This window comes from Salminus brasiliensis, chromosome 2, assembly GCF_030463535.1.
Source record: "Salminus brasiliensis chromosome 2, fSalBra1.hap2, whole genome shotgun sequence".
NCBI lineage: Eukaryota > Metazoa > Chordata > Actinopteri > Characiformes > Bryconidae > Salminus > Salminus brasiliensis.
The window spans coordinates 7,709,920-7,734,515 of record NC_132879.1 but is presented as its reverse complement, the minus strand read 5'-3'; the positions used below and the strand labels follow the sequence as shown (position 1 = coordinate 7,734,515).

The following is a 24,596-nucleotide window of genomic DNA, read 5'->3' as shown; positions in this document are numbered from 1 at the left end:
TCAACCAGTCCAATTAAACACATATTCAACCAGTCCAATTAAACCAGTAAACACATATTCAACCAGTTCATTTAAACCAGTAAACACATATTCAACCAGTCCAATTAAACCAGTAAACACATATTCAACCAGTCCAATTAAACACATATTCAACCAGTTCATTTAAACATATATTTAATTAGTCCAGAAATCATAAATAATAAATCAATAATGGTAGTTACTGAATAAATTCATAGTGGGTACTGAAAACGTAATAGTGAATAACACCATAGTGAAAACTGAGTCATTTGCAGTAAATACCGAATAACTCATAGTGACTACTGAAAAGAATGTAGTAAATACAATGATAAAATCATAGTATATACTGAATAATGTATGTGATACTAAATAATGCATAAACTTCATTAAAATGCATAGTAGATCCTGGATCATATAGCAGATATACTACATATACTACATATTACATAATTCATAGTAGTTACTAAATCATTTATAGCTAATACTAAATCATTCATAGTAGATAGGGAATCATTAATAGCTGATACTGAATCCTTTACAGCTGATACTAAATAATCCATAGTATATACTGAATCACTTATAGCTGATACTAAATAATTCATAGTAGATACTGAATCACTTATAGCTGATACTAAATAATTCATAGTAGATACTGAATCATTTATAGCTGATACTTAATAATTCACAGTAGGTGCTGAATTCTTTATAGCTGATACAAATAATTCATAGTAGGTACTGAATTCTTTATAGCTGATACTGAATAATTCATAGTAGATACTGAATCATTTATAGCTGATACTGAATAATTCACAGTAGGTACTGAATTCTTTATAGCTGATACGAATAATTCATAGTAGGTACTGAATTCTTTATAGCTGATACTGAATAATTCCTAGTAGATACTGAATCATTTATAGCTGATACTGAATAATTCATAGTAGATACTGAATCATTTATAGCTGATACTGAATAATTCATAGTAGGTACTGAATTCTTTATAGCTGATACTGAATAATTCATAGTAGATACTGAATCATTTATAGCTGATACTGAATAATTCATAGTAGATACTGAATCATTTATAGCTGATACTGAATAATTCATAGTAGATACTGAATCATTTATAGCTGATACTGAATAATTCATAATAGATACTGAATCATTTATAGCTGATACTGAATAATTCACAGTAGGTACTGAATTCTTTATAGCTGATACTGAGTAATTCATAGTAGGTACTGAATTCTTTATAGCTGATACTGAATAATTCATAGTAGATACTGAATCATTTATAGCTGATACTGAATAATTCATAGTAGATACTGAATCATTTATAGCTGATACTGAATAATTCATAGTAGGTACTGAATTCTTTATAGCTGATGCTGAATAATTCATAGTAGATACTGAATCATTTATAGCTAATACTACATAATTCATATTAGATACTGAATCATTAATAGCTGATACTGAATCCTTTATAGCTGATATTCATATGCTTAATAACCCACAGTAGATTTCACAGTAGACATTGTAGACGGTCTTCTCAAAGTTTTAGCCAGGCAAACACATGTTCTACTCAAAAGACTGAATGACAAGCATTTTTTAAACTTTGCTGCCTCCTGGTGGCAGAAGGTATAACTGTGCACCTTTGCTGATGGCTATCAGTACACTGTGTTCTTGCTGAGACATATGGAATATGCGATCACTTCCACTTTAAGTTAAAGTGGTATGGTTAAGACTGAGATGGGGGATATGACACATTGGGAATTCTGGGCAATGTTAATTTTTGATTGCCTTTTTAATTTCAGAGAGAGGAGGCGGAGTCAAAGGCCAGAGAGGAGGCGGAGCGACAGAGGATGGAGCGAGAGAAGCACTTCCAGAAGGAAGAGCAGGAACGCCTGGAGAGAAAGAAGGTAAGCTGAGAGAAAGATAGGGCATGTATTGTTGCTGTTGGAACAAAACCTGTCTGTTATTTTACTTAAATTAACTCCACTTTACAGTGCTCTTCACAGTGCTCTTCACAGTGCTTTTCACGGTGCTCTTCACAGTGCTCTTTACAGTGCTTTTCACGGTGCTCTTCACAGTGCTTTTCACAGTGCTCTTTACAGTGCTTTTCACAGTGCTCTTCACAGTGCTTTTCACAGTGCTCTCCACGGTGCTCTTCACAGTGCTCTTTACAGTGCTTTTCACAGTGCTCTTTACAGTGCTTTTCACGGTGCTTTTCACAGTGCTCTCCACAGTGCTCTTTACAGTGCTTTTCACAGTGCTCTTCACAGTGCTCTTTACAGTGCTTTTCACAGTGCTCTCTACAGTGCTCTTCACAGTGCTCTCCACGGTGCTCTTCACGGTGCTCTCCACGGTGCTCTTCACAGTGCTCTTTACAGTGCTTTTCACAGTGCTCTCCACAGTGCTCTTCACAGTGCTCTCCACAGTGCTCTTCACGGTGCTCTCCACGGTGCTCTTTACAGTGCTCTCCACGGTGCTCTCCACAGTGCTCTCCACAGTGCTCTTTACAGTGCTCTCCACGGTGCTCTTTACAGTGCTCTCCACAGTGCTCTTTACAGTGCTCTCCACGGTGCTCTCCACGGTGCTCTCCACAGTGCTCTCCACAGTGCTCTTTACATTGCTCTCCACGGTGCTCTTTACAGTGATCTCCACAGTGCTCTTTACAGTGCTCTCCACGGTGCTCTCCACGGTGCTCTCCACGGTGCTCTTTACAGTGCTCTCCACGGTGCTCTCCACGGTGCTCTCCACGGTGCTCTCCACAGTGCTCTTTACAGTGCTCTTTACAGTGCTCTCCACAGTGCTCTTTACAGTGCTCTCCACAGTGCTCTCCACAGTGCTCTCCACAGTGCTCTTTACAGTGCTCTCCACGGTGCTCTCCACGGTGCTCTCCACAGTGCTCTTCACAGTGCTCTTCACAGTGCTCTTCACAGCAAGCTGAAAAATTGTCAAATCCTGAAATGGGTTTAGCAGAGTCTTACTTTCAGTGGAATGTGTGAATATATAAACGGTGAGAAGTAGAAGACTGGTTTCTGAGTGCCCATTGGTCTGTTTCACACAAAGCTATAGGCGGACGCACAACTCCAACAGTTACAGATGAGATGCAGATGATGGACACACAAATCCACCAGTTAGACACAGAAACGAGTATCTCAGCCCGTCTTCACAGCCTCGTAATGCAATGCCAAGGCCCTACAGATTCAGGAAATCTGTCCCTAACATACAAATAACAGCCAGCGTTTGCTTTGTTTGCATGTTCTTGGCCAGTGAGTTCTTGACTACACTGAGTGAGACTGTCTGACGTTAGCAGACATCTGCCTTCTGAGACTCTTCATGCAGTTTGTTTTAGCAAGTCTGTCTGAAAACCAGTTTAGTATCACAGTCCTCAATACCAAAAAATACTGTAGCCAACAATTGAACTTTGGTTTGACACCAAATGTTTACTTTCAGACTGAATGCAGTGCAAACGTGTTGCTAAGTAAGCTAATTTGAATAAAGTATTAAAAGGGCTGGAAGTTTAGGTATTAAATATTTTTTCCAATCAACATATTGAAAAATGAACAGTTGGCAATTAGCATAAAGCAGTGTGATTATGGAGAGTTTGTTATTGGTTGGTGATGTTGTGTTATTTGTGTTTCTCCAGCGTCTGGAGGAGATCATGAAGAGAACACGCAAGAGTGACACAGGAGAGAAGGTGGGAAATACTGCAGTTTGGGTTCGAATGGCCAGAAGGTTTATTATTCTGTGAGGATCAGAGATGTTAGCAATGGTAGAGATGTTAATGCTAACTGGCTCCTTTCTCCTAATTCACAGCAGAATTTAATGTCTTGGCGTTGTTGTCAGAATAATGTCATTTACTGACAATTGGTATTGCAATTGGTAAACAGGCATTGGTAAACAGGGACTATATTGGGGTAAAAAATGTACAAGATGGGCAAAAGTATTGGGACACCTGCTCATTCATGGGTTCTTCCGAAAGCTTTTGTTGGAGTAACCGTCCCTAAGACTTTCTACTACATTTTAGAGAATTGCTGTGAGGATTTGATTGCATTCAGCGATAAACGCATTAGCGAGGTCAGGATCTTGGATGAGCAGCAACCATCATTCCAGAGAACACAGTTCCACTGCTCCAGAGCTCAATGCCGGTGGCTTTACACCCCTCTAGCCCACACCTGGCATTAGGCATGGTGCCAGTAGGTTCATGTTTATCTGCTCCAGAGAGTCCTATTCTATTGGCTGTACATCTCTACAGGGACTAGACAAGCTGTGTGTGTGCATTTGCACATCTGTGTCAGCAATGGGTGTAACTTAATGTCGATGAATGCATTCATTAGAAGGTGTGTCCACAAACATATGGACACATAGTGCATCTAGGGACTTTCTGACTCACTCAGCGCTTTGATGGTCCTGTTGTGTTTTTCTTTGCAGAAAGACGGCAGATCTCCAGCTCAGGTCAACGGCAGAGAGACGGACAGAAGTAAGTCTGCTGTCGGGAGCTTTCTGATTTGAAACATCAGGTTTGCTCTTGGTTCTCTGTTCTCCTCCCAGGGGTGATGTGCCTCTAGAAGAGCTATCATATCACTTTCACTTCTAAAGAACTGGGTGTTAATGCCAATCATTATTTAGACTCAGGATTTTTGATGGCATGATGCCACTTTTTCTTTTACAATATCAATAGAAAAATGACTGAGCTTAATTGAAGCATTGACTTAAGATGAGAATCTGAAAGGTAAAGGTGCACGTATTCGTCACTGTACAGTGTGGACTGTACAGCGAAATGTGTCCTCCGCATTTAACCCATCTGGTAGTGAACACACACTCACACACACACACGTGTTAGGGGCAGTGAGTACACACACACACCCAGAGCGGTGGGCAGCCAACTCTAGCGCCCGGGGAGCAGAGAGGGTAAAGGGCCTTGCTCAAGTGGCAGCTTGCCGAGCCCGGGAATCGAACCCACAACCCTGTTATCGATATCCCGGCGCTCTAACCGCTGAGCCACCACTGCCCCTGAAAGTAGACTGCCATGCTCATACTATCGAAACACTCTCCTGTCCTACTTATTTCAATCTCCATGATGTCCCAACCAGCATTTTCAGCTGATTTCAACCTGATACTGACACCATCCATACTGATAACCCATCGGTACTCAGGAAATCTGCTGCATTGTCATTCTAATAGCCCTAGACACTTTTTTTTACCAACAGTTATTCACAGCAGTCCTTTCACCCTGACCATCTGGGACCAGACCCACACCTAACTTTACACCTGTGTTAGAACTATGCAAGCGTTTATTTAAGATTCAGCAGCATGTTAGAGATGGGCATCCTGGGTCATTCCAGTGAGTCAGATCAGTTGGTTCGCTGATAAGATCTTATTATTATGGCTCCTGGACAGTTTGCTGGAATCTGTACTTTTGCCTGTTTCTTTCTACATCAGCCAAATATTGCTATATTGTTTCCTATGATTATTTTCTTTTTACCTGCCTACATTGTTTTTGGTTTGTATATTCTGAACATAATTTACTATATGAACTTGAAAAATCCCCACATGATGTTTCTAACTTGGGAAAATAGAAGTATGGCAGAATCGCTCCACCTGTAATCACCTGTAATCTAGACATTGCTGTCTTTCCCACTAATGTATGAGCTTCTGTCCACACACAAGCCTGGGAATTGTACTGGCTCTCCTGTAGGTCAACTGCCAGGTCAGCCTGCATAGACTGGGTAAACGTGCAGGTGTAAAAGGGGCAGTGATTGTCTTATCCCGACCAAATCCCATCACATATCTTTCCACCGGATGCTTTTTCATAAAACGTTCTAAAACGTTCCCAAGTGTGAACCTTTTGCCTTGTTTTCATTCAACAAAAAGTGATGCATTCGAGTAGACTCCCAGCGTTCATCTACAATAGCTGATTCACAGTGGTGACTTGTTAGCAAACAGAGCTTCAGTACATGTATCGCACTGTGTATAGAATATAGTATAGTATTGCTGTGCAAACCTGGCGTATGGCGGCATCTGAAGTTCTCAGGGTTTGCAGCTGAATCTAATAAAGACATTATGTAATGAGAGAATAATTAATTGACCATTAAGTGTAATTATTTATTTTATATGTTTTTTTCTTGCAGGTCCGGCCTCCTCACTGAGTCCATCTGTGACCCTCAATAATCAGTCACAGGGAGAAATGAAAGTGAGGTAAATACAGCAAAATGTAACACGAGTACCTGATTTTTAAGCATCCAGCAACATGGATTAAAAAAAAAATAGTTTTAATGTAAAAACATGGACTGTAGTTGTGTTCAATTTGCCTACTATTAAAAGTAAAATTTTAAGGCAACATATTAAGGTCAAATCTTTTCTATGCTCTAGGTTTTGAATTTATTATTAATATAATCTGTTTATCTCCTGATCTGTTCTTGGCAAGTCATGTACTGCTGAAGTAAATCTGACAGATGTTTCTTTTGTGACTTAAATGGAGCGTGACTGAAGAAAATCATGGTTTTAATGTGTAGACCTGCATCGGTTATTTGGCATTTGTCCATTATTGTGGTAGTTTTGTAGGTCAGTTTGTGTTAGATACATTCATGCATTTAATAATTTCATTATTTATTGATTGTATTTGTATTTGTAGTTTATCTGTATCTGTGTCCTGTACCGTTCCTACAGTGTATTAATGTGTTATTCTGCTGGATGCTAAATTTCCTTCAGGATTGATAAAGTATCTATCTATCCAAAATATCCACACTTCCACTGACTGGCCACTTTATTAGAAACCCCTACCTTGTACTTTCATTAATTGGCCTTTTTATTAAAAACCCCTACCTTGTACTTCCATTCATTGGCCTTTTTATTAGAAACGCCTAGCTTGTGCTTCCAATCACTGGCCACTTTATTAGAAACCCCTACCTTGTGCTTCCACTCACTGGCCACTTTATTAAAAACACCTCCCTTGTACTTTCACTTGTGGCCACTTTATAAGAAACACCTAGCTTGTGTTGCTGGCGGTATGTGGTGCTGGTATGAGTGTATCCACCATCCAACCAAGAGAGTTTCTAACACATCTTTGATAAGTGTTTCTGATAAAGTGGCCAGTAATAAATGCTAACTTTGTGATGTTTTTGTTCTCAGTCCTGTTGGCTGGGGGTCCGCTCCAGTGGTGAACGGAGTCCAGCCCAACAAACACCACAACGGCGTGTCCTCCAATGGCGAGGCTGCTGACTTTGAGGAGATCATCCAGCTATCCAATCGCAGCAACAGTGGCAACAGTGGGCAGGGCCAGCCCCAGACTGACCCGATCATGGCCTTTGAGGGAGGGGAGCCTTACCTGATGAAGGCGGGTCCTTTGAAGCCCCAGCATGTGGCAGGTAAAGTCTTGTTGTGTTGAGTAATCAGAAATCTGGGCCAGGCCTGGCTTCTAAGTGAGGGCCACCATTATCACCCACCCCTAGTTTTACTGCATTATACGATTTAACTGGAGCAGATGTGGGTCAGTGACTTCCAGTGTGGGCTGAGGGAAAGCCTCTTGGCTTCCTTCCTGCCGCTCGGCTCACATCCCTGGGACGTCTGCCAGCTCCTGAATGTGGAAAAGTTGGCGGATGGTTCTGGAAAGAATATCCTGGCTCTGATTCATCATATTCCTCCTTCTGTCAATTTACTGGCAGTAGCTGAAATGCAGGACCTTCACAACCTGCCCAGACTGGTCATTAATAATCAATTGAGGGTAAAATGTGAAAAACTGGGTTTGGCCTTTGAGTCTGTTGAGCTCATTGTGAAGTTGAAAACCAAGTTTCAACCAGAGCATTTGGTGGTTTCTACTTCCACCTGTAGGTGTGTATAAATAATTAGCGCTTATACAGTGTGTGCAGAATTATTAGGCAAGTTGTATTTGAGAGGATTCTTTTTATTATTGAACAACAACTATGTTCTCAATCAACCCAAAAGACTCAAATGTCAAAGCTTAATATTTTTGGAAGTTGGAGTGTTTTTTTTTTTTAGATTTGGCTATCTTAGGAGGATATCTGTTTGTGCAGGTAACTATTACTGTGCAGAATTATTAGGCAACTTAATAAAAAACAAATATATACCCATCTCACTTGTTTATTTTCACCAGGTAAACCAGTATAACACAAAATGTAGAAAATAAACATTTCTGACATTCAAAAACAAAACCAAAAACAAATCAGTGACCAATACAGCCACCTTTCTTTACCATGACACTCAGAAGCCTTCCATCCATAGATTCTGTCAGTTGCTTGATCTGTTTACGATCAACATTGCGTGCAGCAGACACCACAGCCTCCCAGACACTGTTCAGAGAGGTGTACTGTTTTCCTTCCCTGTAGATCTCACATTTTATGAGGGACCACAGGTTCTCTATGGGGTCTCTTACTGGCCAGCCACGCTGTGGAGTATTTGGATGCATGTGATGGAGCATTGTCCTGCATGAAAATCATGTTTTTCTTGAACGATACCGACTTCTTTCTGTACCACTGCTTGAAGAAGGTGTCTTCCAGAAACTGGCAATAGGTTTGGGAGTTGAGCTTCACTCCATTCTCAACCCGAAAAGGTCCCACAAGTTCATCTTTGATGATACCAGCCCATACCAGTACCCCACCTCCACCTTGCTGGCGTCTGAGTCAGAGTGGAGCTCTCTGCCCTTTACTGATCCAGCCTCGGGCCCATCCATCTGGCCCATCAAGAGTCACTCGCATTTCATCAGTCCATAAAACCTTAGAAGAATCATAAGATATTTCTTGGCCCAGTCTTGACATTTTATCTTATGTTTCTTGTTCAAAGGTGGTCGTTTTTCAGTCTTCCTTACCTTGGCGATGTCCCTGAGTATCGCACACCTTGTGCTTTTTGATACTCCAGTAACGTTGCAGCTCTGAAATAAGGCAAAACTGGTGGCAAATGGCATCTTGGCAGCTTCACGCTTGATTTTCCTTAATTCATGGGCAGTTATTTTGCGCCTTTTTTTTCAACACGTTTCTTGCGACCCTGTTGGCTATTTGCCATGAAGCGCTTGATTTGTTCGGTGATCACGCTTCAAAAGTTTCAAGACTGCTGCATCCCTCTGCAAGACATCTCACAATTTTTGACTTTTCAGAGTCTGTCAAATCTCTCTTCTGACCCATTTTGCCAAAGGAAAGGAAGTTGCCTCATAATTAAGCACACCTTATATAGGGTGTTGATGTCATTAGACCACACCCCTTCTCATTACAGAGATGCACATCACCTGATTTACTTGATTGGTAGTTGGCTTTCAAGCCTATAGAGCTTGGAGTAGGACAACGTGTATAAAAAGGATGATGTGATCAAAATACTCATTTGCCTAATAATTCTGCACACAGTGTATTTTACAGTTATCTGTGGATCCCATGATGACATTTTAGGATTGCTGAAGACTTATTTACACATCTTGTGCTCTGCTGTTGGGCTGAACCTGCTAGGATGGCCTGACCTGGTCATGCTGGCAGTTGTTTTGAATGTTCTGCACTTGTAAATAGTTTAGCAGACAGTAGAACCTCTAATTGTTCTGAGAGGTATGTGAGCATCAGAGAGATGCTGTAAAGATGAATGTGAGTCATGTTTTAACTAAGCAGTCTGTCCTTTCTGGTCCACAGAAGTCCTGTGAGCGGTGCACCTCTCTGAGCGACGAGCCTAGCGCCACTGTTTAAGCGAAGCTACACATGCAACACAGCAAGCGAGGATCCACCAGCGAAAGTGTGCCAAACCGTCAAGAGCGACGGCTGTAACTCCATAAACTGTTTGGTGAAACCCGAAGCCTCTCTGCCGTCTCTGTGGAAACGCTCAGAGACGCGGACTTTTATCCTATTTACGTGCTATATGAGAAAAAGAGTTTGCTAAAAACAACAAAATCCTGTTTTCTGTCTTTCTCACTGCGTGTCCTGGTGCAACAGTGTTGAGTTTTATCGAATCGTCACCCAGCGATTTTGTGGTGCACCTTAAAAGACTGTAAGACTGAATTTTAGAGAGGAACTCTGAAAACATTATACAATATTTGGCTATTGTTATGAGAAATAATTATTGTTATTGTTGTTGTTCTTATGATATATCACTGTTGTTCTTTTAATTTCAGAGAAGACGTGTGCGTTTGTGTCTTGAATTCTTTGAGTTATTTAACGTCAGACGCGTTAGCAGAGCAGGGAGATGGGTATGTAAATGTATATTTGCCTGACCTGTGGAATAAATCTTTATGAAAGGGAGTTTACATTTCTATTTTTATTGTTTTTATTCCACATTTATCACCTGTTTTTAAGAATCCAGTGAATGGAAATAGCAGAAAAGCACAACCTTCTTAGCTGGCTTTCACACTGGCACACACCTTCTACACTGGCTGGGTTTTCCTCCTCCACACATTTCCTAAAACAGTCTCACAGGCTCTCAATGGAGGTTAAATCTGGTGATTGTGTTGTTGATGAGATCACCTTTGCTAGTTCAGACCACACCTTCAGCTTATGATCAGACAAATGATTTGGGAGACAACTGTCTCTGTAAGAGAGGGACAGTACAAGAGTTCAGGTGTCAGTCCCCCCTGTGACCCCAACTTTATCTTAAAGAGAGTGAAGAGCTAGTCCAACATTCCCATGGCCAGTAGAGGATCAGCATTGCTCTTCCTGAATCTGAGGTTTAACTGTGGGAAGCACTAAGCTTCTCCGGGGAAGCTGAGGTGTATGTGCTCCCTTAAAAGTTTGCACACATACTCTGGTCTCCTTTATTGAAAATGAGGACCACCCCACTTCCCCCCGGTTTGCCAGTCCAGCGCTACTGCTCCTGAGGCCCATGCAACATTGTAGAGGCATCAAACCCCCCATGTCTAGAGCAAGTGTTCTAGCCAGCACCCAACAATCTCCTCATCTGAGTTCAGAGCTACACTGTCCTTATTGAGCACAATCAGGACAGTGTCCCTCTGTCCACTTCTGAGTTGAGTTCCAGAACCTCTTTCTCATTCTCAATGGCCTCTTCAAACTCAAACTACTATGCCCTGGATTTCGGACCTGCTACAGTCTAAGCTGCTACCTTTCTTGCCTGCTGGAGTCCATCAGTAAAATCTGGATTACCCCAAGCCTATTTCATTTGCATACCGCTTTTTAAAACCTAATTAGCTTTACAGAAATCCAGCAATAACCCCAAAATAACCCCAAGTGAGCAAGCCAAAGGCGACAGTGGCAAGGAAAAACTCCCTCGGAGTTGGAGGAAGAAACCTTGGGAGGAACCAAGACTCACAAGGGGGACCCATTCTCCTCTGATCAAAACTAATAATGAATGACTAATTAATGCTATAAAGCCAGTATGTCGTTACCATTGCTGGAGTAGATGTTCACAAGGGGTGAATCGCTTTCTTCTTCTTCAGGATCTGTTGGAGGGACAAAAGGACAAAGATTACCCAACTGAAACATTTCTAGCAAATATTTAAAGTATAAAAGCTGGGGCTGTCACGATCAATCAACACTTGACTCACATACCTTCAATTTAGGGAATCTCAGCCTCCTAGTTACCTGCTTCACGGTGGGCTGTGGGAGAACAGGTTCTGCCTCCCCCACCAGCCCACAGAGCGGGACATCTTTGTGTCTCTGCTCAGGGCACAAACAAGCAGGAGCTTCTGTAGAGGCCGCTGTATGAAGATTACCCTCCTGGGGAGCAGAGGTGGAGTCGTGCACCATGGACTTGACTCTGAACAACTTCCTAATCCTCCCTTGAAGAGACCGAGAATTGGTGCTACAACGTATGCATTTGCTGCCTTTTTAACTGCAGCACAACATGGACTACAGCTAAAGCAACCACACTGCTCCTCCACAGCCTCTACGCTTTGGCAAGTTGGACTTGCACAAGCTCTACTGCCGTTGTCGTCCTGCTCAGGACTCAGAGACTCGCCTCTGACACCTTGAGATGAGGGCTCCTCTACCTCTCTGCTTAAGCACGCCAGCCAATCTTCAGAGGTAGGAGATGGTGTACAGGCTACCTCACTGTTAAAAGAGGAAGAAGACTGAGACTCTTCCTCTGTCGTCTTGAGTGGGTTGACGTCTTGATGAGAGCTGCTTCCCTCATCCTGCTCCTCAACAGGAACCACAATGAACCTACCTATGACTCTGGAGACAGTACAGAAGCAATGTGGAAATGTACTTGTTGTTAGTGAACTGATACTGTACGTTACCTATTAGCCAAACAGCTCTTTTTACTTTAAGTGACCAATCAAAATGTTCTTTATATATATGTAAACCTGGAATGGTTTACTTACCGTTCTCGCCTTGACTGCAGCCAAGGGTGCTGTGCCACCTCCGTCACAGAAGGCCGAGTGGCAGGATTGAACTGCATATATAAGAGATGAAGGACCGAGAAGGCATGTCCACCTTGATCTCACGTGAAAACATCAAGGGATCTCGCTGGACACGAATGAGACTGTTCAAGCTTTTAGTTTTGAAGGGCAGGGATCCATTGATCATGGAGTAAAGGATCACTCCTAGGCTCCATACATCGCTCTTTTTAGGATCATAGGGCTTTCCCAAAAGCACCTCAGGGGCGCCATACTGACGAGTGCAGTAAAACGTCTCACTCAACTCAGGAAAGCCTTTTGAAAAGCGCCCGAAACCAAAGTCGGTCAATTTGATTTTCTCATCAGCAGTCAGCAGAACATTGGAACATTTCAGGTCCCGGTGGACAATGTCCTGCTGGTGTAGGTAGACCACAGCACTGACTAGCTGAGAGAACCACACTTTGGCTTTGTCAATAGGAATATGGTGGAGCTCCACAATCTTTTGTTCAAGATCCGTTGCTGCAGCCTCCATCACAATAAATACCTGTCCGGTAGGCATCTCCAAAATTTCATGCACCTCCACAATGTGAGGGTGCTTTACCATTTTCAGAATGGCGAGTTCCCGGGGAAGAAGTTTAGACAGAAAGCAATAGGAATCCTGCGTGCGATGCATTATTTTGATGGCCACCTGCTTGGAGTGCCTTTGAGATGTGGCCAGCTTAACCTCGCCAAAACTCCCTTGACCGATGTAATCTACCACCTCGTAGCCCAAACTTCTCAGGATTTCGTTGGTTTGCATTTTTCCCCTGTAAATGGAAAGAGGAGCAGAAAGTCAGAAGGTTAATAGGAAACCTATCAAATGCCTGCTAAGTAAATCAATCAACATTTTTTAGATTTAGAAACAGTCTGGAAATTTCACTCTGCTATTCATAGTGTTGTGGAGGATCTGGAGGGAGAGTTTTAGTAATGGTCTAATACAGAATGGGTTCTTCTTTACATGGAGACATAAACCCACAGGCTGTCCAGTGAGTGCAGTTCGTACTGTGGTGCTGTAATTGTGTAATTGGTGACCTTCTGAATATTGTCCCTTCCGCTTGCTGCTGTGGCAACATACAGTATGAACCCAGCTGTGACTGAACCCACCCACACACTCATTAGCATATGTCAGCGGTTTAGTGTTGTGATCAGTAATCAATAAATGGTCCTTACCTTGACCTTTGTAAAAGAAGAAGCAAACGTAGAACCTGTTTCTGGTTCTAGATAAGACGGTTCTAGATTAGAACGCCAGCCAGATGACGTCAGATTCAGTGGGAATGTAGGAGTCAAGCGTCTCGCGTGCTGCTGAATCCTAACTGAGCCAATAAAGGAGCTCCTGCCCTTTTATAGGCTCTGTGATGTCATCAGCATGACCTCACAATGGAGGTGGACTGGGGTCAGTGAGGTCAGTTCCTTCATTGACTGGATAGGACTGTATGTAAACACAGTTTCTATTAATATCTGTGTGATAAAACAGCGCAGAAATACGGTTCAAACTTTTCCTGAATCTGTAGAGGTCGCTCTTTTTTATTGCATAATGTTACAGATCGTACGTGACTCCCATCCGGAGATACGAGGCTGTAAAGACGAGTCGACATACTTGTCTCCATCTCTCACCCTGTCTAACTGGTGGATTCGTGTCTCATTATAGATTGTTCTGAAGATTTGGATAAAACGTGGGAATTATCTAATATATAAATGCCTTTAAATATGAATTTAGGAGATATGTAAAAATGGAGAAAATACCCTTAGACTCCAGAGGGTATATGCTCATGTTACACTGCAGTCAGCAAAACTTCATATCTCCAACATGGTATCTTTATAAGGGAAAGAATTTCTTTCTTTATTTCCAACATTCATAAGTTATCTGTACACGTATTTATTTATTTTTTTTTTATTTCTCTTTTTTCCCAATTTCAACATTATATTTATATATTCATATTAAATATAAAAGTATTTTCACATTTGAACTCATAATTGGCATTTTTCCAAAGCAGATTTTCAGGAATCCAGTAATAAAATAAAAGATCACTCAAAAAGAGTTGGCCCATCCTCTGGTTAGAACTACGGTATCTCTTTCCTTGAAGTGTCTATTGTAGATGTCTCTTAGATGCTCATGTTCAACTAAAATGCAATTAAATCTGTATTAAAGGCAAATGAGATCATTTGAACTTCTTTGAATGTTGAATGTAATTGGTTGTCTGTTGAATGTAACCCTGCACATAACTCTAACCCTAACCTTTACATTGAATCAGCCCTAAATCCTAACCCTAACCTTAACCAAACCTTCAACCTAACCCTTACCCTAATCATTCAAGTAATGTTACCAGATACTTGACAGACTTGATAAAAAGTTCTCACCACATAAGACTGTTCTTCTGCTGAGGTGTTCTGATATAACCCAAATAGAACTAATATTAACATGATAGAGAATGTTGCACTGCAGTCAGCCAGCAGAGGACATGAGACATCTTGACTTCACTGTTCAACTGCTGTTGTTCAGTCAGTGACTCAAACACAGACCCATAAATACTAATAAAAACACTCAATTCTTCTGATCGGCACAACACAGTTTCACCAACCCACTGTCTTCTTCTCTGGGTCTTCATTTCTTCAGGTCTTCTCCACATTACCACAGTCAGAGCTGTGGATGATTTTAAGAGGATAAACAGTCACCTGAAAGTCTACTGGTTTTCAGACGTGTCTGTCTGTAGCAGGTTTAAGTTCAGCTTCATTAATTTCACCAAAAAGTCTGTATTTTCTTTTTGGTCCTTTTGTTTTGACAGTGTGGGTATGTGATTTCCACGCTCTGTGAGTTTTTCCCTTAGTCCACAGCTTCAATGGCCAGTTCATATAATGTTTAAAGTGTTAATAATTCTAATATGCTGAAAAGAAATCAAACATTTGGAGTGTAAGCACACTCCTTAATAAAAAGAGAGAGATTTTCAGATTGGGTTTCGAGTGTTTATGAAGTGAATCTCCATTAAATGCAGTGTATTAAAGTTCTGCTGAATGCTGCTGATGTGTATGCTGCTGACTCCAGCATACACGCCTCTCATCAGATGCTCCAAACCAGTTGAGAAGCAGGTGAAAACCTGGCTGGCAGGAGACATCTCTGCCCTTTAGGACTGTTTCCAGTGCACTGCAAGGGAAATGTTCAGGGAGGCTGCAACTGCTAAATAGTTTAGCAGTCAGTAGAATCTCTGATTTCTGATCGTTCTGAGATCGTTTTGAATCCTTTCCCAGACTCATCTCCATCTACAGCCTTCTTTCTGAAGGCCTCAGAGAGCTTTGTTGATCTGACAATGGTGCTCTTCACACCTTACTTCAACAATCAAGAGCAAAATAGACTGAGGGTTAAATAAGACAGGCTCCTCCAGAATCCTCTCTAACCACCTGATTCTAATTTTAGATCACTGAAGTAGTAATAAATGGGGGGTGTATTTTTATTCACATAAATGCATTTATAAGATAAGATTAGATAAGATAATACTTTATTAGTCCCACAGTGGGGACATTCACTGTTGTTGTCACAAAGCAGCTTAACATAATTAGTAATTAGTTAAAGACAGAGACAAAAAAGCAATAACGTAAGACATGAAGGATCACAGACCCCCAGTGAGCAGCCAACAGCGACAGTGGCAAGGAAAAACTCCCTCAGAGCTGGATGAAGAAACCTTGGGAGGAACCAAGACTCACAAGGGGGACCCGACCCGTCCTCCTCTGATCAGAACTATTTAAACATTATTGATAAAAAATACCAAACCATCTATACTGTTGAACTGCTCTGATCATAATCATAATATATTAATCATGATGTATATAGTTAATAGGGGTGATATTAATAGTGGCAGATAGTTACGAGTCCATTTAGGTTTTAACATGGTCATTAGACAAGTAGCAGTGATAGGAGGTTGTGCCGCTGGCCTGGTATAGCTGGTGGTGGGCGGGGGGCCATTTGGTCGGACTGGTAGATGGCAGCTGGTCTGACGCAGGTAGAGGGGACCTCAGCGCGCAATCTTCCAGCAGGTTGGGCTGGGTGGCCATTTACTCTGAGAAGGTAAAAAGAGAGAGAGTTAGTACTGAGAGGATTTTTATGGAGAGCAGAGAATGTTGAGCAGTATCAGAGTGTGTCTGACGACTCCGGCAGGTCTGACTATAATAGCCTAATTAAAAGGAGAGAGCCAGAAGGTAACACGGACACGGGAGCTCCCTGAAACGCTAGCGTCCATCTGCTTCACCGTCCACAAACCTGAGTGATCGTGTGTAAGCAGCGAGACGACAGCTCCAGAATCTCAGTGTGCTACAATTCCCTGTGTCCGCGAACCCCTGGACCTACAATCTTTATCTAAGGGGAAATATTAATTACCAAAAGCTAAACTAAACAGATGAGTTTTCAGCTTAGATTTAAAGATTGAGACTGTGTCTAAGTCCCGAACATTATCTGGAAGGTTATTCCAGAGTTGGGGGGCTTTATAAGAAAAGGCTCTTCCCCCTGCTGAGGTTTTCTGAATTTTGGGAACAAGTAAGAGTCCAGCACCCGGAGATCTAAGTAATCTTGATGGTTCGTAATATGTAATAAGATCCCGCAGGTACTCAGGAGCGAGGCCATGTAGGGCCTTATATGTTAATAGAAGAATTTTGTATTCAATATGGAATTTAACTGGTAGCCAATGAAGTGCTGATAGAACTGGACTGATATGGTCAGATTTTCTAGTTTTGGTAAGGACCCTGGCTGCAGCATTTTGAACCAGCTGAAGTTTATTGAGGTTTCTGCTGGATCTAGCCTTGAGGTAATAAAAGCGTGTACTAGCTTTTCTGCGTCCTGTAGAGATAAGGAGTTTCTTAGTTTGGCAATGTTTCTAAGCTGCATAAAGGCTGTCCTACTAATATTGGCTATATGTTGCTCAAATGATAAATCTGAGTCGAATGTGATGCCAAGATTTTTAGCTGCTAGACCTGGAATAATGGAAGCATCAGCCAAGTCTAACATTAAGTCTTAAATCTTAAGTCTTTTGGACCTAAAAGGAGAACCTCGGTTTTATCACTGTTAAGAAGAAGGAAGTTATGTGACATCCAGAGTTTTATATCCTTTACACAATCCTCCATTTTCTGTAGTCTAAATTTATCGTCAGGTTTGGCTGAAATATAGCGCTGTGTGTCATCTGCATAAAAATGGAAATTAATGCCATGTCTGCTTATAACCGAGCCCAGTGGTAACATGTATAATGTAAGTAATAGCGGCCCTAAAATTGAGCCTTGCAGAACTCCATATCTTACTTATCTTATCTTTTATCTTTACAAACTGATTACTGATAACATTCCGTTAGATATGATTTGGGGGCTGTTCCTGTGATTCCAACCATCTTCTTTAATCTTTCTAGTAATATAGTATGATCTATTGTATCAAAGGCTGCACTAAGGTCTAGTAAATATAAAAATAAAGCTAATAAAGATACATAGACTTGATCAGAGGCAAGAAGGAGATCATTTGTAATCTTCACTAGGGCTGTCTCTGTGCTGTGGTTGGGTCTGAATCCATATAGGAATTTCTCATTTGCCATGTTTGACTTAATAAGCAGGGTTGGATTTGTTGTCTAATATTTTCTATTTTATTACTAAAATTTGCGTTCTAGTTTCCGCACTGTTTGTTTTAAGGTACGAGTATGATCGCTGTACCACGGTGCGAGCCTTTTTTGCCTTGTCATTTTACTTTTAAACGGTGCTACTTTGTCTAAGGTTGATCGAAGGGTATTTTCTAGATCGTTTGTTAATTTAACGAGCTCTGTTTGGTCTGACGGAGTGTAAGTTAAGGTTGATAGGGTATCTAGGGTATGGTTACAGTAATGTGTGGGTCCAGTTAGGTTTTGTATAATGCCGACAGAATCTAAGATTGATACAAACGCCTTTGTTAATGGATCGTCTGCTTTTTCAAAATGAATGGTAAAGTCTCCTACTATTATAACTTTGCCCCTGGAGGCCTACAAATATTAATTAGTGTGAATGCATTTTTATTTGTGGCTGGATTTGATATATTAATGTAGAGAATCTCAAAAGAAGTGAAGGTGATACAGTGATTTTGAATAATATCTAGTGTATTCTGGTAGATTATGCATACTCCACCTCCTCTGCCTGATAATCTAGGGCTATGTACATATTTATAACCTGCGGGGGGTTATAAATATACTACTTTTTAGTGCTATATTTTGATCAGGTCTAATCCAGGTTTCAGTGAGGCAGAAAACGTCTAGTTTCTGATCACATATCATTTCATTTACAATGACTGCTTTCGGGGTTAATGATCTAATATTAAGTAGACCGAGCTTTAGGTCTGAGGTGATGCTGTTATCGTTTGAATGAGAGAATTTAACACTAATGAAATTATTAAAACGAGCTGATCTAGATGTTCTATGATTGGCTTTAATTCGAGGCACAGACACAGTCTCAATACGGTGAAACCTGGGTGACGCCTCAAAGCAGCTTGCAGACGGTCGGTTTAGCCTGCCTGTCTGCAGCCTGGTCCCGGCTCTGGAGTGTCAGCAGCCTTTTACATTACTCTGCCGAGTCTGGGAAAGGATTTAAAACTCTGAACGATTAGAAATCAGAGATTCTACTGACTGCTAAACTAATTAGCAGTTGCAGCCTCCCTGAACATGTCCCTTGCAGTGCACTGGAAACAGTCCTAAAGGGCAGAGATGTCTCCTGCCAGCCAGGTTTTCACCTGCTTCTCAACTGGTTTGGAGCATCTGATGAGAGGCGTGTATGCTGGAGTCAACAGCAAACACATCAGCAGCATTCAGCAGAACTTTAATACACTGCATTTAATGGAAATTCACTCCATAAGGGTTAGGTTGAAGGTTTGGTTAAGGTTAGGGTTAAGATTTAGGGCTGATTCAATGTAAAGGTTAGGGTTAGAGTTATGTGCAGGGTTACATTCAACAGACAACCAATTACATTCAACATTCAAAGAAGTTCAAAGGAGTTCATTTGCCTTTAATACAGATTTAATTGCATTTTAGTTGAATGGCAGATGAGAATCTAAGAGACATCTACAATGGACACTGATACCATAGTTCTGGCCAGAGGATGGTACCCCTCTTTTGAGTCGGTCCCCTGTCTTGATTCCTCCCAAAGTTTCTTCAAGGTTTTAGTTTTTTTTTTTCCTGAGGGAGTTTTTTGTTGATCTTTTATTTTATTACTGGATTCCTGATAATCTGCTTTGGAAAAACACCAATTGTGACTTCAAATGTGAAAATACTTTTATATTTATTATGAATATATAAATATAATGTTGAAATTGGGAAAAAAGAAGAAATAAAAAAATAAATAAATAAATACATGTACAGATAACTTATTAATGTTGGAAATAAAGAAAAAATTGGAGATATGAAGTTTTGCCGACTGCAGTGTAACATGAGCATATACCCTCTGGAGTCTAAGGGTATTTTCTCCATTTTTACATATCTCCTAAATTCATATTTAAAGGCATTTATATATTAGATAATTCCCACGTTTTATCTAAATTTTCAGAACAAGCTATAATGAGACACGAATCCACCAGTTAGACAGGGTGAGAGATGGAGACAAGTATGTCGACTCGTCTTTACAGCCTCGTATCTCCGGATGGGAGTCACGTACGATCTGTAACGTTATGCAATAAAAAAGAGCGACCTCTACAGATTCAGAAAAAGTTTGAACCTTATTTCTGCGCTGTTTTATCACACAGATATTAATAGAAACTGTGTGTACATACAGTCCTATCCAGTCAATGAAGGAACTGACCTCACTGACCCCAGTCCACCTCCATTGTGAGGTCATGCTGATGACATCACAGAGCCTATAAAAGGGCAGGAGCTCCTTTATTGGCTCAGTTAGGATTCAGCAGCACGCGAGACGCTTGACTCCTACATTCCCACTGAATCTGACGTCATCTGGCTGGCGTTCTAATCTAGAGCCGTCTTATCTAGAACCAGAAACAGGTTCTACGTTTGCTTCTTCTTTCACAAAGGTCAAGGTAAGGACCATTTATTGATTACTGATCACAACACTAAACCGCTGACATATGTTAATGAGTGTGTGGGTGGGTTCAGTCACAGCTGGGTTCATACTGTATGTTGCCACAGCAGCAAGCGGAAGGGACAACATTCAAAAGGTCACCAATTACACAATTACAGCACCACAGTACGAACTGCACTCACTGGACAGCCTGTGGGTTTATGTCTCCATGTAAAGAAGAACCCATTCTGTATTAGACCATTACTAAAACTCTCCCTCCAGATCCTCCACAACACTATGAATAGCAGAGTGAAATGTTCCAGACTGTTTCTAAATCTAAAAAATGTTGATTGATTTAATTAGCAGGCATTTGATAGGCTTCCTATTAACCTTCTGACTTTCTGCTCCTCTTTCCATTTACAGGGGAAAAATGCAAACCAACGAAATCCTGAGAAGTTTGGGCTACGAGGTGGTAGATTACATCGGTCAAGGGAGTTTTGGCGAGGTTAAGCTGGCCACATCTCAAAGGCACTCCAAGCAGGTGGCCATCAAAATAATGCATCGCACACAGGATTCCTATTGCTTTCTGTCTAAACTTCTTCCCCGGGAACTCGCCATTCTGAAAATGGTAAAGCACCCTCACATTGTGGAGGTGCATGAAATTTTGGAGATGCCTACCGGACAGGTATTTATTGTGATGGAGGCTGCAGCAACGGATCTTGAACAGAAGATTGTGGAGCTCCACCATATTCCTATTGACAAAGCCAAAGTGTGGTTCTCTCAGCTAGTCAGTGCTGTGGTCTACCTACACCAGCAGGACATTGTCCACCGGGACCTGAAATGTTCCAATGTTCTGCTGACTGCTGATGAGAAAATCAAATTGACCGACTTTGGTTTCGGGCGCTTTTCAAAAGGCTTTCCTGAGTTGAGTGAGACGTTTTACTGCACTCGTCAGTATGGCGCCCCTGAGGTGCTTTTGGGAAAGCCCTATGATCCTAAAAAGAGCGATGTATGGAGCCTAGGAGTGATCCTTTACTCCATGATCAATGGATCCCTGCCCTTCAAAACTAAAAGCTTGAACAGTCTTATTCGTGTCCAGCGAGATCCCTTGATGTTTTCACGTGAGATCAAGGTGGACATGCCTTCTCGGTTCTTCATCTCTTATATGATGCAGTTCAATCCTGCCACTCGGCCTTCTGTGACGGAGGTGGCACAGCACCCTTGGCTGCAGTCAAGGCGAGAACGGTAAGTAAACCATTCCAGGTTTACATATATATAAAGAACATTTTGATTGGTCACTTAAAGTAAAAAGAGCTGTAACGTAACGTACAGTATCAGTTCACTAACAACAAGTACATTTCCACATTGCTTCTGTACTGTCTCCAGAGTCATAGGTAGGTTCGTTGTGGTTCCTGTTGAGGAGCAGGATGAGGGAAGCAGCTCTCATCAAGACGTCAACCCACTCAAGACGACAGAGGAAGAGTCTCAGTCTTCTTCCTCTTTTAACAGTGAGGTAGCCTGTACACCATCTCCTACCTCTGAAGATTGGCTGGCGTGCTTAAGCAGAGAGGTAGAGGAGCCCTCATCTCAAGGTGTCAGAGGCGAGTCTCTGAGTCCTGAGCAGGACGACAATGGCAGTAGAGCTTGTGCAAGTCCAACTTGCCAAAGCGTAGAGGCTGTGGAGGAGCAGTGTGGTTGCTTTAGCTGTAGTCCATGTTGTGCTGCAGTTAAAAAGGCAGCAAATGCATACGTTGTAGCACCAATTCTCAGAGCCTCTCGGTCTCTTCAAGGGAGGATTAGGAAGTTGTTCAGAGTCAAGTCCGTGGTGCACGACTCCACCTCTGCTCCCCAGGAGGGTAATCTTCATACAGCGGCCTCTACAGAAGCTCCTGCTTGTTTGTGCTCTGAGCAGAGACACAAGGATGTCCCACTCTGTGGGCTGGTGGGGGAGGCAGAACCTGTTCTCCCACAGCCCAACGTGAAGCAGGTAACTAGGAGGCTGAGATTCCCTAAATTGAAGGTACGTGAGTCAAGTGTTGATTGATCGTGACAGCCCCAGCTTTTATACTTTAAATATTTGCAAGAAATGTTTCAGTTGGTTAATCTTTGTCCTTTTGTCCCTTCAACAGATCCTGAAGAAGAAGAAAGCGATTCACCCCTTGTGAACATCTACTCTGGCAATGGTAACGACATACTGGCTTTATAGCATTAATTAGTCATTCATTATTAGTTTTGATCAGAGAAGGATGGGTCCCCCTTGTGAGTCTTGGTTCCTCCCAAGGTTTCTTCCTCCAACTCCGAGGGAGTTTTTCCTTGCCACTGTCGCCTTTGGCTTGCTCACTTGGGGTTATTTTGGGGTTATTGCTGGATTTCTGTAAAGCTAATTAGGTTTTAAAAAGCAGTATGCAAATGAAATAGGCTTGGGGTAATCCAGATTTTACTGATGGACTCCAGCAGGCAAGAAAGGTAGCAGCTTAGACCGTAGCAGGTCCGAAATCCAGGGCATAGTAGTTTGAGTTTGAAGAGGCCATTGAGAATGAGAAAGAGGTTCTGGAAAACACTCTGACAACTCAGAAGTGGACAGAGGGACACTGTCCTGATTGTGCTCAATAAGGACAGTTGTTGGGTGCTGGCTAGAACACTTGCTCTAGACATTGGGGGTTTGATGCCTCTACAATGTTGCATGGGCCTCAGGAGCAGTAGCGCTGGACTGGCAAACCGGGGGGGAAGTGGGGTGGTCCTCATTTTCAATAAAGGAGACCAGAGTAGGTGTGCAAACTTTTAAGGGAGCACACACACCTCAGCTTCCCCGGAAAAGCTTAATGCTTCCCACAGTTAAACCTCAGATTCAGGAAGAGCAATGCTGATCCTCTACTGGCCATGGGAATGTTGTACTAGCTCTTCACTCTCTTTAAGATTAAGTTGAGGAGGCATGGGAGTTCACTCCACTCCAGTCTACACGTGTTTTGTGGACCTGAGGAAGGCTTATGACCATGTTTCCTGAGACATCTTGTGAGAAGTGTTTTGGGAGTATGGGATGCCAGGGTCTTTAATGTGATCTGTGCGCTCCTTATGCTCTCAGAGTCAGAGCTGTGTCTGCATTCTCAGCACTAAGACAAGCTTGTTCAGGGTTGTCGTTGGACTCTGTCAGGGCTGTGCCTTGTGGCATAGCCAGGGGCAGGAGGGCATGCTGTGGCCTCCAACGCACACTTGACCAGTTTGTAGCTGAGTGTATAGCTGCTGGTATGAGAATCAGCACCTCCAAGTCTGAGGCCATGGTGGTATCCCACTCACTCTTCATGGTAGAATGAGGAGCTGTGTTAGCTGTGAGAGGCTGCTTGTAGAAGCGCTCCTGCTCTTTCACGTTAAGGGGAGCCAGCTAAGGTGATCCTGTTGGAGGTTTATTGGGCACAACCAACTGGGAGGAGACCCCCTGACAACCCAGGACCTGCTGGAGAGATTATATCTCTCACCTGGCCTGGGAATGCTTGGGGATCCCCTAACAGGAGCTGGTGGAACTTGCTGGGGAAAGGGACTCCTGGGCTTCTTTGCTTCCCATTTTGCCGCTGTGGTCCATAAGAGGGCCCAACGTCAGGGTGAAATTCTTCTGGGATCAATGACACTGTGCAGTAAAATTGAACGTCAGCCTGTAGAAGTTGGGAGAGTGATCTAGAGAAATGATCTGGAGGAGAAAGCCTGGAGCAGTTAGGGGTAGCATGATCTGTAGGAGTGAATAAAAGCTGTTCTGCATTACTGATATGTTCTGGATGTTCATTATGAATATTTAACAAATCTCCTTATTTTTATGTTTTTATGAGTGTAACGGCCAAAACTAACAAGTCCAGGTTTAGACCTGCGGCTCTCAGAATTGATCAAACTAAATAATTAATCATTTATCAGAAATATTATTACAGAATATTTTATAACATTTTACAAATTGTACAACAGATATTTAGGTTCACACACACACACACACCCCTCTGTCACGAGGCGGACATGCTCACTGAATCTTAATACAGGAAAAACCAAACAAGCACAAAGCTTGGGAGCACATGTCAACACAAAACTAAGGCAGACATGACAAGCAGATGCCACTAGTAGTAGTAGGCGCAGATGCCACTGCCTGGACAGGAACAGAGGCGGGCAGGGCTGCCGAGACAGGAACAGAGGCGGGCGGGGACACCGAGACAGGAACAGAGGCGGGCAGCCTGTGCGCAGACACTGGAGCCGGGACCTTGGGCTCAGACATGGGAGCTTGGACAGACTC

General features: G+C 42.2%; 2 protein-coding genes and 2 pseudogenes across 5 annotated transcripts in view; 3 read left to right on the top strand and 1 right to left on the bottom strand.

Annotated features, from left to right (window-relative positions):
• Window positions 1-10,255, top strand: part of map7d1b (MAP7 domain containing 1b) — a 73,072-nt gene extending 62,817 nt beyond the window's left edge. For all 4 annotated transcript variants that reach the window (XM_072674276.1, XM_072674274.1, XM_072674275.1 and 1 more), the window contains 6 exons: window positions 1,830-1,934; window positions 3,668-3,718; window positions 4,453-4,501; window positions 6,153-6,219; window positions 7,153-7,388; window positions 9,648-10,255. In XM_072674276.1, coding sequence (XP_072530377.1) covers window positions 1,830-1,934; window positions 3,668-3,718; window positions 4,453-4,501; window positions 6,153-6,219; window positions 7,153-7,388; window positions 9,648-9,658 — 519 coding nt within the window. In that variant the 3' untranslated portion in view covers window positions 9,659-10,255. The remainder of the gene's footprint in view (window positions 1-1,829; window positions 1,935-3,667; window positions 3,719-4,452; window positions 4,502-6,152; window positions 6,220-7,152; window positions 7,389-9,647) is intronic.
• Window positions 1-24,596, top strand: part of thrap3b (thyroid hormone receptor associated protein 3b) — a 68,454-nt gene that overhangs the window by 644 nt on the left and 43,214 nt on the right. The window lies entirely within an intron of this gene.
• LOC140547768 (testis-specific serine/threonine-protein kinase 6-like) lies at window positions 11,366-13,097 on the bottom strand (annotated as a pseudogene).
• LOC140547491 (testis-specific serine/threonine-protein kinase 6-like) lies at window positions 20,760-22,494 on the top strand (annotated as a pseudogene).